Source organism: Thermobia domestica, chromosome 7, assembly GCF_964235325.1.
Source record: "Thermobia domestica chromosome 7, izTheDome1.hap1.1, whole genome shotgun sequence".
Classification (NCBI taxonomy): Eukaryota; Metazoa; Arthropoda; class Insecta; order Zygentoma; family Lepismatidae; genus Thermobia; species Thermobia domestica.
The window spans coordinates 184,896,425-184,912,739 of record NC_137460.1 but is presented as its reverse complement, the minus strand read 5'-3'; the positions used below and the strand labels follow the sequence as shown (position 1 = coordinate 184,912,739).

Sequence of the window (16,315 nt, the reverse complement as noted above, 5' to 3'; positions counted from 1 at the left end):
AAGCCTTTAAAGATTATTAAATATTTGAATTGAAGGCAGTGCTCAATTGTAAGTCGATCGTATTTGAAAATTTTTCATATATTTGCTTCTGCGCTTATGTCTGAATAAACCCACTTGACAGACGTGATTTCGATTGGTGATTTGCCGCCCACTTCATAGAAATGGAAATGCGCAGACGTTCCAAAACGAAAAATAAATGGTAGGTGCAAGTAGCGATTGCCTCCAATCAACATGCGTCCGACTACCAAAGCAACGATCCTATTCGTTTTAGTTACACATCATGCTTTCTTTGCTGCTGCCGCTGATGGATTCAACCTTTACAAAGGTAAGTAATTTAACGAACATATCTCTTAATGTGTTTAATATGTGTGGGGGCCACGGTGGCTTAGTGGTAGAGTGCTCATCTCTAGTGTACGGGGTCCCTGGTTTGATCCTCGGGCAAGATAGTTTGTGGTGGACAACATCGTGTCCATGGATTTTATCAGATACTCCAATTTCGTCCCACATTTTCATCCTACCAATTCTAACATCATCATTCACTTGCCTTAAACACCGTCTCCCTCAGACTAAAGAGCATAATCGTGGAACGTTAAACTGAAACAAGATAGAACCTGTTCTCTTTTCTGTTTGTGGGCACTCAGCCCGTTAATATTTTAGAATTTTTTGTATGATTTATTTTACATTGCACAGGCGTTCAAAGTAATTCCCCTGAAAAATAAGGTAATCACTACTAGAGGAAAAGTATGAAAAAACAATTAGAAAAATATGAAAATCAAAAAGTCTACTCCCAGCTCGCGAACACCGTGTGCGTGGGTTTTCTTTGGATTTCCCCGTTTCCTCCCATTTCTTCATTACACCATTTCGTCTCCTTTAGCCTACGTGATATAACCATGGGACGTAAAACTGAAAGATTTCATTTCAGAAAAGTTACTTATAATGTAATGAAAAAGAGATTAATTTCAAATTACTTAACTGGGTGAAATGGGAAAGAATATCATAAATATTAAGTATATTACAGTTTTATACATCATTAGCTATATTTATATCCAGTTTTTCATTAGACATACTTCCTGGTTTTACATGTTGGAATCTTATGATTTCATGACGATACCAAAGGAAGGAAAACATCTTGCTTGAGAGAGAGTAGATATTGGATAGTTTTTGAGACACTGTGCATTCTTGAAAACTGTACTGACCTTAGGACAAAATTAATATACGAAATTATTTCATATTTTGATAGGTCTAATTCCCCTGTTTTACCCGTGATGAATATTTAGGACCAGAAACACCCACAGGATTTTCTCCAACCGCAAGGGGAAAGGGAAAACACCAATACACAAGCGAAGCTGCGAATACACACACCTTGATACAAATAATGTTCTTCATATAATACAATTATTATTGCCGCATATTGCATAACTTTATTAACTACAGTAAATACATTAAATGCTGTAGAGAGTGAGTAAGCGAATATAAAATATTTGAATATGTATTTGGAAGAACCGAAGCCCTTTCGAAAATCCATTGAGAGGAAATTGTCCCTTCTTGCTCTCTGCTGCGGGTATCAATGCTTAGAACTATACTATAAAACCGGCCTAAACTATAATCTATCATCTCTCAATCAGAAAAGGACGTAGTCTGCGGATCATTAAACCATAACGAGCCCGAGTCCATTGCTGGCTCTGAAATTACGCCGCTGCTAAAATTCAATTTCTAGTTCTGCCACCCAAGCTTCATTCCAGAAAATTTTGTCTGGGACCGGGGACAGGATCAAAATGTGAAGAGGCTGGACTGGATAGCAATTGAGTTTATCTTAGCTCTAGGAAGGACAATTGTCTAACTCCAAGAGGGCATATCACCCCGAAAATTATGCCTCGAAGAAATGCTACCACCACTGGACACGTATTTGTTCTTTGCGAGTTTGTGTTTTGTGAATCAATATCCTCTTCTTCCAAGCTGCTGCGAGCCATCCACTCTACCAATTGTTTTAATTGCTGCTAAGTGGAGGAATTTCGGACAATTACAGAAGCTAACTATTTAGCGGTTGCCGAAGTAGCTCGATGCAACTGGAAATGTAAACTTATATGTTTCTTTCAGATTTTTAAAAATGATTTTTGAAGAGATGCATCAATAGTCTTGCGCTTAAGAGCAAAGGTGTTTTTTTTACTGAAACACTACTTTAATATATATTTTTTTTAAAATCTTTACTGTTAAAAAAATATCGGGTTGCAGAACAGTCAACATATAGTGCCAGCAACCCCTAATAAGTTTCCCACTAAGAATAACTCAACATGTGTTTCAGCGTCTTTTTAAAATTTCACACTCAAAGAGAGAAAACGGAGAAAATCTATAATACTAAAATTTTCCACTATTTAATCAGAAAAAGTCAAATGGAAGGAACTGCTGAGGTTGGAAGTGTGTGAAATTTTGCATTTAAATTGCTCTCTTAAATAATAGAATACGTGTGTTGGAGCGTTTCGAGCAATTCCGTTCCTAAGGGAGAAAAGGATGCAATTTCTATAATACTTGAATGTTCCACTATTTATTTAAAAAAATGCCTGTAAGAATTTGCTTAAGTTCAAGATGTGAAATTCAGCATGGAGTACTTGTTTCAGACTTTTTAAAATCCTGCTCCTAAATTGGAAATGGGGAGAGTTTCTAGTATATTCAAATTTCCTATTTTTTACCCGGCAAATACCAAATTTAAGGATTCACTTAAGTTGGAGGTGTGAAATTTGATACGTAAAGTATTAACTAAAAGTAATGTAATGGATATTTCATCGTTTGCAAAAATTCCGCTTTTAAAGGGGAAGGGGAAAAATTTCTTTAACTTTCCCCGACATTCATATTGACGTTGTATATACCATTATCACAGAAAAAAAACATCTGAACCGTTTAAAATAAGTTTTTGAACATGGTTAACATCGCATTTTTTTTTTTTAAATCATGACACCTTAAAATATATATACTAACGGGGAAGGTGGAGTTCAATACGTGAGCTAACAAGGGAAGTTGCCACAAGTTGCTCAAATCTGATTGCCACATAGCATATTTCATAGAGCATCATGAGAAATGAAAATGAGCAAAATTTAAGGTGCTATGGACCAAAAGCATAGGACCTACGGGGCTTCAACATTTGAATATCCAGAAACTTGTAACATGGAAATATACCGGTATACGTTTTAAATAAATATCTAGAAAACTGTTAAGTCAATCAAAACAAAAGGTGCACAATATAATGAGAACAAAATGCTGTATTGAAAACCACAAACAGTGTTGCCATACATGAAGCAGTGTTGCCAACTCAGCAAAAAAGTATTTTGTTTGAAATAGCAACATATACAAATATGCACAGATTTAAAATACACTATTATCAAATCTAACATGCAGTGAAGTGTAGTGGTACAGTATTATGGGCCACATTAAAAGTATTAATTTTATCGGCCACATTAAACATTTTCAATGAATGCTTGAGCCTCGGTGCCAAGACCATATCCATGTAGTCGGCACCTATGATGTACGGAATTACCGAAGTTCAATACTACATTTATGTTTAGTTTTGGAAGAAGAACACCTTTAATATGTTTTGAAATGAAATGAAATGTCTAGCTTAACTTCCAGGGTTTTATGCACCGAGGCTAAGGGAGACGGTGATGATGAGAAATGAATGAAATGGTGGAATGAAGAAAATAGGAAGAAACAGGAAAACCCCGAGAAGACTCACACACTCAGTATTTGTCCAGCAAAAACCTCATATGGCGCAAGCTGTGATCGAACCAGTGACCCGATGCACTACAGGTGAATGATCTACCACTGAGCCGGTACTTGTATAAGACTCTAGCGCAGGAGTCTTGGTCTTCCAGGTATGATCTTGGTCTTGGTCGCGCAGGCAAGACTCTTGCACAAACTGCAAGACCAAGACTCTTGCTCTAATCACTACGCCTACATAGTCTTGTAAGTACGGAAAATCCAACACCTTTTGGTGAGTACGAATGGTCACACCCATCTTTTCTCTGATCAGATCGGGCACTGTTTGGCTTCGCTGATCTCACGGGAAGTGATGTTCCAGTATGATTACGGCGTTGATAATTAATAAATGCATATTGAAATGGTGAGAAAATTAGCTGGCAAATATAGAGAAGTACTAATCTGACTCCCTGGAGCTACGGTGCACGAGGGGCTGTGTCTGACCAACGGCACCGCACAATACAACATCCATCAGCTACGCAGTGTAGATATTCGAGATAGGAAGATGTCGGCTTTTAAAATGTGTTGCTATTCTTTTACGCAGTGCTCCAAGTGCTATTCCTTTACACAGCATACTCCCGTTCAACTACTTAGAGCATGGCCTTTACGTCACTTGTGGAGAAAACATAATATAAAGGTTTGGTTCGGGAGTAGAGAAATTTTGACCTATTCGTTAACATTTACACGCTTCCCGACATAATTTATATCAAAGGAATTAGTAACTTATTTCAAAACACGATTCCACAGACGAATTTCGGGTAACTGGATGTAAAAGATTTTATAAACACGTACCACATGGCGTAGAACATATTTATTCGTTATATTATAAAAACTCTCTCCCCTATGGAGTATCATTAAGGTTTGCTTTTATATATTTCGGGCAACTGTGGCTCAATGACAGAGCTCTTACCTTTGGTTGTAAGCGGTCCCTGGTTCGATCCTAGCTCCCGAAGTGTGCTTCGTGGAGGATAAATACCGTTTGTATGGATTTTCTCGATGTTTCCCCGTTTCCCTCACTTTCATCATTACATTATTTTTAATTACATCTTTGTCTTCCTTAGTCTGGGTGAATAATCGTGGGACGTTAAATTAAAAAATACATTATTAATTCAACGTACCGCGGTTATGCTCTGCAGGTCAATGTAGAGAAATAATAAGTAAAAATTAATGAAGATGGAAGAATTAATTATATTAAGATAATGGTAGGAAATGGAAAAATCCCGATAAACCTACAAACACTTTTCCATCAGAGACTTGTAAGGGTTTTAATCGAAGATGCTTATCATTAGAGGCGAGTGCCTCATCAATGGACCACCGTGCATTCCATATTTATATTTTATTAATTGGCGGATAACATGTAATTGTTTTCTTATTGCGAGACTTTCTTTGTCTCAGAATGTAAAAAAATAAAAAAAATAAAAAAAAGTAAAAAAAAAAATAATAAATAAAATAAAATGGTACGGCATTGTCCTTCGGTTTGCGAGGTCCTAAGTTTGAGCTTCAGATAGATGTAAATGGGGTTTAAACGACGTACCTAGCCAACTAATATCTTGCTTATCATTTGAATAAAAAAACTGAATATTCGAACCAAACGAAATATAGTATCCATACCACAATTGTAAAAGAAAATAATATCATTAATAAGATACCTACATTAATAATCCTATTAGTGCCACAGTTTTGCATTGTTACAACATACTGGATCTTGTTAATGAGACGTGTACATTTGATATATGCAATATGTGTCCTCTGGAAGCTGCCTTTCTCCCAAGAGGTTTGGCAATATCGCGCTACGGCGTTATTGGCTGACTCCATACGCCAGTTCGGCTGACGTGGACTATAGTGAATTCTGTGTACAGAAACTGACCAACCCCTCTCTCCTTTCATTTTTTTCTCATAAACTACATTTACCTATGACCCCTTTTTGTTTTTCTCTCACAACTGCATTGAAATCCCTCATTGCAAGTACACACGCACCTATCTTCTGCTTGTCTATAATTTCTGATATTTTCTTATAATCATCCTCTACTTTTTCAGTTGTGTGCGAAATCGTCCGTGCGTATGTCTTTATCAGTACAAGATCCTCCTTTTTTCCGTTTCAGCCTTAACATCATAACTCTATCATCAATAAATTCCAGTTTCACTACCTTCTGTTTTAAGCACCATCGGCGCAAATTTGTCTTCAACATTGGGGGGGGGGGGGGGACGGGTAAGACCGTTCCCATATTTTATATATATATATATATATATATATATATATATATATATATATATATATATATATATATAGGGGCGAATCCAGGATATGATCAAGGGAGGGACTAAACCATATTTTGCCGTTTTATCCAGTGTAAAGCAGGATTAAAGCCCATTTTATCCAGTGTATACCTCAGCGTCAAGGGGGCTATAGCCCCTATATCCCCCTTGTATCCGCCACCGTCGATGTTCAAAATATTTATCAAGTTGAAAAACAATGCTGTGAAGGGTCAGGGGAGCAGCATTGTCTTCAGTGGTTTATTTAGGGGGCTCAAGCTCCCCCCGAAATATATTTGTTAGTGTTTTTCATTCCACTACCACTACTACCGGTACTCTTTAGTTAACAGATGTAACCTTAAGATTATGGATGAACATATTCCAGCAATTAATTTTTTGTTGTTGTTGTTGCTTACGAAGCATTCTCTCTCAAAAGAAAAATTGGAACACGCGGAAATACGTAGGAACAAACCATGGTTCGAACCAGCAGAGAAGAGAAAACCGGCAAAATTACGTTGGCTACAAAATCCGAATGAAATAACTACACAAAATTTCATAGACAGCAGGCGGGAAACTTCCAAAACTTTTAGAACAAAGAAACGCGATTTTTTGAAAGCTAAAATTAAGGAACTTGAAAATAATAGTAAAAATGAAAACATTCGGGACATGTATAAAGGGATCAACGAATTTAAGAAAGGCTATCAATCTCGTGCTTATATTAAAGAAAGCTGATGGAACAGTTCTCACTGATACAGATAGCATTTTAAATAGATGGAAAGATTTTTTTTTTTTACGATTTCCTTAACACGCAGCCAAAAACTAATGTGCGTGGAGGAAAGGAGATACACACCGTAGAACCGTACATTCCAGAACACAACCGGATAGAAGTAGAAATCACTATAAAGAAATTAAAGAAACACAAATCTCCGGGTGTAAACGAAATTCCGGCTGAGTTAATTTTAGCTGGAGGTGAAATATTGTGGAACAACATACACAAACTCATTCTCCTCATCTAAAACAAGGAAGAATTGCCACAAGAGTGGAAAGAATCAATCATTGTTCCAATCCAGAAGAGAGGCGACAAAACTGACTATAATAATTACTGAGGCATCTCTCTTCTGTCAACATCCTATAAAAATCCTTTCAAATATATTAGCAAGATTGACCCCATACGCAGATGACATTATTGGCGATTATCAGTGCGGATTTAGACGAAATCGATCAACTATCAACCAAATATTTACCATTCGCCAACTACTCGAAAAGAAGTAGAAATACAGTAGCCCGGTACATCAACTATTTATTGATTTTGGAAAAGCTTACGACTCGGTTAGGAGAGAAGCATTGTACAACGTTCTTACAGAATTTGGAATAACGAAAAAGCTAATTAGATTCATTAAGGCATGTTTAAATGAATCCCAAAGTAAAGTCCGGGTAGGAAAATTTTTGGCCATGAGCTTTCACGTTGGGAATGGCCTGAAACAAGAAGATGCGTTGTCGCCATTATTATTCAACTTTGTCCTGGAATACGCTATAAGGAAAATCAAAGATAGCAACCAGGGCCTAGAGTTGAACGGTGTTCACCAGGTTATGCATACGCTGATGATGTAAATTTAATAGGGGATAATTGGAGAACACTAGAAAGAAATGCGGAGGTCTTATTAAACGCTTGCAGGGACATGGGTTTAGAAGTAAATGCAGAGAAAACTAAATACATTTAAGTGTGTCGGGACCGTAATACGGCAAATTATGAATGCGCTAAAATATTATATAATACTTTTGATAAAGTGGATACTTCAAATATTTAAGGTCAATATTAACAGACGAACATCATATTCACGAAGAAATTAAATGTCGACTAAAAACAGGGAATTCGTGTTATTATTCAGTTGAAAATCTCTTGTCGTCACGAATTCTGTCGACGAATTTGAAGCTTAAGATATATAAAACGATAATCATGCCTGTTGTTCTGTATAGTTTCGAAACATGGTCGCTTATTCTGAAGGAAGGACATAAACTGAAAGTATTTGAGAACAAGATCCTGAGACCAATATTCGGACCCAAGAGGAACGGGAATGGGGAATGGCGGAAACTTCATAACGCGAAACTACATAAATTATACGGCTTACCAAACATTGTTAGGGTCATCAAGTCTAGGAGGCTTAGGTGGGCAGGACATATAGCCAGGATGGAAGAAAGCAGAAACGCTTTCAAAGTGTTTGCGGTAAGACCAATCGGAAAATGACCATTAGGAAGACCTAGGCGCAGATGGGAAGACAATATTAAGATGGATCTTGCAAAAATAAGAATACAAAGTAGAAACTGGATCCAGTTGGCTAAGGACGCGGCATTGAACTTCAGGGTTCCATATGCTATAGAGTTAGTTAGCTTACGATCATGAGTAGATGCCTAGGCTGATACTACAAATAAATGAAATGCGCATTTACTGAAAAGATGGGTTCTACTGACATTGGATAGTTTATACACTCTTGGTGTGCTAGGGCCTAGGGTTGACGAGGAGATAAGATTTCACATCAGGTTATGTCAAGCACAGTCGCACGCCTTCATTTTCATTAAAAATGGAAAAGCCAAGGGAGACCAATTTCATCTCACTTTCCTTTGTGGCAGTCGGACACAAATCATCACACTTATCTGCAAAAAGCACTTTTCAAATAGGATTTTTGGGAGAGCTTCCAGTTGCAATGTTGAGGGGGGACATGTCTCCCCATTTCCCCGGAATTTGTGCCCGTACCTACAGCTGAGAACTTTCCAGTATGAGGAGAGGGTCATATCTTCCTCTGGCATTTATTGCAATTTGTGCCCAAGTAGCGGAAGTGGAATTAATACATATTGATGAGGCTACTAAACGCACTATAGCACGAAGTTCAGTTTGAAATACTGCAGAATACGATTCTTTTTAAAAAAGTAGAAAGAAATCAATTTAATCTTACATTTCTTTGTGGCAGTCGGACACAAATCTTCACACTTATCATAAAAAGCACTTTCTAAGTCAGATTATTGGGGGAACAGTCCCCCCAGATCCAAGATTGGGGGAACATGTCTCCCTCGTCCTCCCGGGATTTGCGCCAGTGTTAAGCACTTACGAAGAACTGAAGAGTTTGATGCGATAAGGGCGTAAGTCTGAAATATGCATTTTGAGGTAAACGATGTAAATTTAAGTAGCGCTTTTCTTACATAAAACAATAAAATATGCAGTATTTTATTTCCGTTGTTTTAAATCACATACTAATGAAGATAAATATACGTTTTTATCGTTGTACTTAGCTTTCTATTTAGATGCATTCGTGTAGAAAGCAACTGATGTTATACGCCCCTTTTAAATCAAACCACTAGCATCAAAACTTTTCTGTAAAATTAAAAGTTAATTACTAAACTGCTGCTGTTTAGTTGTAACGTATCGATTCTATCCACTGATGTAGTTTAATTAAGTGAAGATCTATCAGAGCCTTCTAGAACGATGGTGGTAAAATCGAATAACTTCCGTTTTCCATGTCTTCTTTCCTTTAATAGCGTTATTAACTTGAAATAGCTAAAAAAATCATGAACATGAGAAGTTTAGAAATTAGTTGTATTGTTATGCTAAAAATGTCGAACGATATGTCATCACTTAAAGACTCTTTTCTCCATTTAACTAATGTTTTAGGATAGGTTCGATTAGAAATTGATATTACATAAACTCAATGTATTGAAAGTATAAATGAGTTTGGAAATAATGTTTCTAGAGAATTAAATGATGTAGTTGCTGATATTAACCGGGTTAGGATAGATGTACATAATATAAAATCAGGACTAGAAGAAACTAACGAAAATATCAATGTAAAAGGCTGTTACGAAAGAAATGACCAATTTAAAGGTAGAAATGAGTAGGGTTAGTATTCATTGTCAAAAGGAGGTAAAGATTGTGAAAGAGCAGCAAGCTGAAGACAGCCGAAAGTGGCGCGAACTAAATGAGACCACTGTCAATATGGTAAAAGTACTCGAAAGAGATGTGATAGATGCTTATAGACATGGCCGAGATCAGTGTAGGCAGAATATGGAAAACGTAAAGAAATCCGTCCAAAAACAAATTTCGGAATCTCAGGAAAAATGCTAAAATCTTATTCGCGAGAAGTTATATAGAAAAAGGGAATTTTTGGTGAATAATGAAAGTAGTCATGATAAAATACAATAGATAAAAAACAATAGATTTGAAATTGTTGTTTCGGTGGACGAAAGTATCGAAACTCAACCGTATAATTTGGAGGGATTGCGGATCGATAGTACATCTGTGCGTAAAAGATTTTTATCATCTTAGTCGGAGGAAGAAAAGAATGGTAATCGAAATGATAAACATAAATGTCATAGGAATAAAATTAAACGAAATGGACCTTCGGTCCGAAAACCAACTGAAGATCAATGTTCCAGAAAAGGTGTAGAAATGAACGTGGATAATAATGTAAATTTTGTGAATTGTGAAATTCCTTCGAACTTACCAGCAGAAACAATTCACTGGGGAAATACCAGGTCACATGAAGGGTGCGCCGGTTCTTATTTAAAGAAATTGCATAATTTTCCTAAGTTAGAAGGGGAAATGACGCAAGGAACCGCTCAAATTTTCTTAGATGTTCTAATTCAGCCAATGACTATGTATGTTTTGACAGAGGAAGACGAATGTATATAATAGCGAGATGTTTGGAGGAATTTGCCACAATTTGGTATCGAAGTGTGGCGAACCAAATAAAAATCTTTCAGGTTTTTGTTAGGTTCTTTAAGTTGCAGTATATATCTGAACGGATGGAGAGAGCACAGAAGCATCGTCTCTATTCGTTGAGATACGATCGCACTAAATATTCTTCTCTACTAGATTTCGTTCGTTATATTGTGGAAATTTAAAGCTCAACAGCGACGGTGCTATCAGATCAGGAATTAAAGGATCTAATTTTAGAATGATTACCCACGAGGAATCAAAAATATTAAAATTAGGATCAGTTAGCAATGTGCAAGACGTGATTCTTAAGATAGCTGAATTAGAACGTAGTCCCAATAGGCAAGTCGATAGTAACAGCGGTCCAAAGTTTCAAATTAAGAAACAACCAAATGTGAGACAAACTTTTGTTACTCAGAGGAAAAGAACTAGAATAGAAAATGCGGTACAGACTGATCCGATAAATGGCGAAGGTCCTGCAAAACAAAATCCTTCAAATAATCAACAATTTAGAAACGGTACCGGAAATGTAAAACGTCGGAACCGGAAGGGAAATCGGAAATTTAAAAGAAGTTGGGGAGGAAACGAAATCAAAAGAAATCAACCTATTTTGGAAATTCAAACCTTACCAATGATGTATGGAAACGTACTATTTTCGTACATCATACCGGAAATGCATAATATAAAATCACGATTTGGGCAAGGTCCTTCCGTACCTTTAGTGAGTTCTCCTTTTTCTTCTCATATACCAGTCATGACATCTGTCAGTTCCTCTTTATAGCCGCCTTATCCCTTTGTGACGAGGAGATAAATAATAGTAATCCTTCCGTTTCGAGTAACAATTATCGGGTCTCGGAAAACATGTTAAGTAGTCATTCTTAAGGCGAGACGATGCCTGCTCAACGAAACTTCTCTTCCCACTCCAAAATTGTAACAAAATTTATGTAACAGATTATTCAATTTCCAGGATTCGAGAAGAGTCAGAAATAACTCCTGTTCAGTTATTAACTCATTTTGTTTTAAAGGATGAAGAGGAGGATACTAATCGCCAAGACTACGAGATATTTCCTTCACCTTCTGTTAATTGTGAAGTAGGGAGGATAAAGATAAAATGAATTCTGGACACGGGAGCAGAATTGAATTTGTTAAACTACAACGTTTGGAGGAGGCTACAAAATTTATTGCGATTAGCGAAATTGAAATCTGTAGCGAGAATATATTTAAACGCTTTTACTGTAAAATATAACTTTCCAGTTAAGGGTTTACTAGAGTTAACTCAAAATATTCAATATAATTTATTTGATGTCCCAATCTTTATTGTTAAAGATATGAAAGCAGGATTGTTACTGGTATTACCTTTCTAGCAAAATTTCAAGTAATTCTGGATAGCAAAAACCGTAAGTTAATTCTGATTAATAAGAAGTCCGAGAAAGTAATTTTAGATTTATCTTGTTCCAAAATACTACTAGTGCATCTCAACAACAATTAAATGTGATGAACGTGATATACCACATAAATGTAATACAGATTTTGGGGAAAGTTTTGAGATTGAAATTGAGGATGGACGCGACAATCGGTTACTGTGGTGTCAGGCTCCATGCTGAGTCCTTCCAATACAATAACTGCACTTATTTAGGACGACAGTATGTATTATGTGTTTTATCCCTGGGACTCAAGTCGAGCCCCAGTATCTTTCAGAACATTATGAATTCTTGTTTTGGACTAAATACTCGGCATTTTGTGGTTGTATATCTCGACGATTTGTTATATTATAGTTCAAATTTAGTAGAACATTTTAACCATTTGGAAGAATTGTTTAAACCTTTAGAATTTGGGAATTTGGCCTTAAATTTCAAATGTTAGTTTGTGGAAAGAGAAATCCTGTTTCTATGATATGTAGTGAATGGAACAGAACAGAAACCGAATCCAAAACAAAATGAAGCAATTAAGTGTTTTCCGCTCCCTAAAACTAAGAAGCTACGATCCTTTTTGGGCATTCTCTCAGAGAAGAACTGAACTATTAGAACGGTTTCAAAGGTTGAGGATGTTGCTGAGTGAACCTCGAGTACGCAGTCAACCTGATTTTTTCAAACCTTTCCACTTGTTCTCGGACGCGTCGTTGGAAAATTTAGCCGGTTATGTTGCGCAGTATGATGAGACCGGAGAGCTATTAGTCATCGAATATGCCAGTCGTAAATTAAAATTATATGAAGTATCTTATTCTATGTTCCAACTAGAACTTCTGGCAGTCCTTTTTTCTGTGCGAACATTTTTCTTACGATATTTTGGGTAAGTTAAGGTTCATTGCGACAATACTGCAGTGATCTATGAGTTTTCTTTGCAAAAGTTAGATATGAGAACAACTAAAATCTTATTGAAGCTACAACGATTCGATCTTCGGTTCGATAATAAAATAGGGGATATTTTGAGTCGGAATACTCTCGAATGCTATGCTGGACCAAATAATTACCAAATAAATTTTGTAAATTATGATGCTAACACATGTTTTGAAGTTAACTATTGTTGTGAATTGTGAAATAACTATTGTTGTGAATTGAGAAATAAGTTAAATACCAAGACATTCAATCATCGAATTAGAGTTAGCGATAATTCACTGTATATCCGGAATCCTAAATTAAATAATTGGCTCCTAGTAATTCGCACAGCTCTGGTTGAGCGTGTAATAAAACAAATTCATATAACAGGACATTTGGGGGTAACTAAATGGGTCAAACTGGATCAAGAATTATTCTTTAGGAAAAATCAAAAGTAAACTTTTAAAATATATGTCAAAAGCTGTAAACTCTATGCTCAGGCAAAATTTTCTAACCAAGTTATTGCACGTGAAGACCTTCACATCAGGACCGAGAAACCCCATGAAAACATATGCGTTGATTTGGTCGGAAAACTCCCTTGTAGTTATGGTTATTATTACATATTGTAAATTGTAGATGTCTATATTCGGTTCATTTGCTAGTTACCTTTATGTACAGCCACTACGACGAAAATCATTCGAGTCTTAGAAAAGGAATATTTTATATATGTCCATACACAAATTTTATAGTGTCCCATCAAGACTCACAGTTCTTGTCTCAGAACTGGCAAAAGCATTTTATAGAGCATCGGATCCATCACATCCTTGTGACTCCATATAACTCTAAGGGAAATGGGATAGTGGAGCGGTCCCATCGAGAATTGAGTCGCATAATTCAGTTGATGTGTAAGCAGAATCATACAAAATGGAAAAACGTAATGAAATTCGCCCAGGATCTGTTAAATTATTCCTATAAGAGTACCATTGGATGTACACTTGCGGAACTCTTTATATATATTTTTAGCAGCATATAGATTTAGGGAACAATTTCCATGGCCGTTGGACATTCAAGATGTGGAGGACTCGAAGCGACATATTGAAGTGGAGCTTTGATGGCTAACTAAGAGGAAAAGAAAAGAACATAACAGGTCGAATCGTCCTGTAGAAATGAAGGACGGCACTCTGATGATGGTTCGAACTCACTTTCTGTCGGACGCATTCAAGAAAATTACCCATAAATATGTGCCTACTTATACAGGGCCTTACTTTGTGACAAAAATGTGTAACAGCTTGAATTATTTGATAAATCTTAAGGGGAGAGAAGTGTCAAAACAAAATTTAACATCTGTAATAATCTTTGATTGCTCTGCTGAGAAACGAAAAGAATTACTAATATATTAATATATTGATATATTAATTAATATATTGATATATTAATTTATTAATATAATTAATATATTGATTCTATCGGTAACGTACATTTTAGGTTTAATTTGAATGTGGTTTGAATTTATGTTTTAGGTAGTGTTATTTTACGTTCATTTTATTATTATTGAGTTCCGTGTGAATTTATTATTGATAAACCCTCTTATTTAGTGCTCCACAATGTTATTGTTGTATTGTTATAATATTTGTATTTTTATCTATGCTATATACATAGGGATAAATATGACCGATGCTAATTTTGTGATTCTAAAATCTCGAATAAACTAGGTAAATATTAATACAACTTGTTAGGCTTTCATATATATTAATTCGGTAAAAGTACGTAACACATATTTTGCATTACAATTGTCTAGGTACAATATACGTTATCTTCATTGGTCCGTATATTCTATATCTGAAGACCATATTGTCAGTGGAGAGTAAAACCGGTGAATAACCAGTACGTAATGGCGACTATAAAATTGAATTATACTGAGATCTTAACCTAAATTACACGTTCATAGTCGTACTGTCTTTTCAGCATGCATGATATGCTAGTTGCATAACATGGCCCCATGCTTATGCATATGAGTGCGAGTTATCCTGCTACACGAAACGTAAACTTGCATTAATTTATTTTTAAAATTTAATTATTTTTGTTTGAATAGTGTTTGTATCACGAGTAATAGTACTTACTGTTACATTCTATCCTGTGGTTTTCTTGCAGTCTTTGTTATGTGATTCTTGCTGGAGTCGCGATTAAACTATTATTAATTATAATTTGCTTTTCGGTTTTCATTTATTTGCACTATTGCAAGTATTACACTACTTTTTTGTTTCGAGGTGACGATGGAATTGAGTTGGATGGAATTGATGGAAGATATTGTAAACGGTTAATGATGTTTACATTTGTTATAATTAGGATGTGATATATTATGCGTGATGTGCATTTAAGCATGTTAAGTGCACACATAAAAAGGCAGCAACATGTCCACTTAAACTACCGTGACGAAGCAGAGTGGTTGTAACTTAGAAATTATGTGGCTAAATCGTTTTGTTTGGTAAACTTAACCTGTGGAAAGTATCTATTTATGAGTAACCTATACTATGTTTTGGTGATAAATGATCCTCTGCACTAAATTGTGGTAATCTATTGTGGACAGTCGTCACGAAATAACGTTCGTTCCGGTCATAATTCAAATGACATCACGGAACAAGAGCTGTTACTAACGGCGGGAGCCGACCGAAGATCAAATCCAAACGGGAGAGAAATTTGGTTTAGTCCTGGAGCTAATCAACAGTGCTTAAGTTACTAGATCTCAGGTAACCCAAAATTTTCTTAAATTTTTAGACAATCAGAAAGTCGAAATTTCTGGAACCAACATAGCGACTTCAACGATACCATCATAAAAATCATATCGATGTAATCTTGAGTGACTGTGTTTAATATTTTATGTACGTGTTGAAGGTGATGGATATAAAAATGTTAGGTTAAAATTTTGTACGGCGTCACACATCTCAAACATTCTTTGATCGTCTCTCCCCTGATGTAGTTTAATTAAGTGAAGATCTATCAGAGTCTTCTTGAACGATGGTGGTAGCATCGGATAACTTCCGTTTTTCATGTCTTCTTTCCTTTAGTAGCGTTATTAACTTGAAATAGCTAAAAATTCATGAACGTGAGAAGTTAAGAAATTAGATAAATCCTTAAGCTCAAGTTATCCTTGAAATCTTGAATTGAGATATAATGGATTTGGCTTGTAGCATTGAACAATAATAGTTACCTCATTTGTAGATGCACTCGAGGCATCAGCTTGCTGCCCTTAAGCATTCACAAGAGACCGATTTGTTGTATCAAGTTGATTTTTTGG

General features: G+C 35.9%; 1 protein-coding gene across 1 annotated transcript in view; it reads left to right on the top strand.

The window, feature by feature from the left end:
* The first annotated feature begins 214 nt into the window (after positions 1-214).
* LOC145688980 (uncharacterized) overlaps positions 215-16,315 on the top strand; it is a 107,898-nt gene continuing 91,797 nt past the window's right edge. Inside the window, exon 1 of the mRNA XM_081763135.1 lies at positions 215-325. Within this exon, the coding sequence (XP_081619261.1) occupies positions 232-325 (94 nt within the window). The 5' untranslated portion in view covers positions 215-231. The remainder of the gene's footprint in view (positions 326-16,315) is intronic.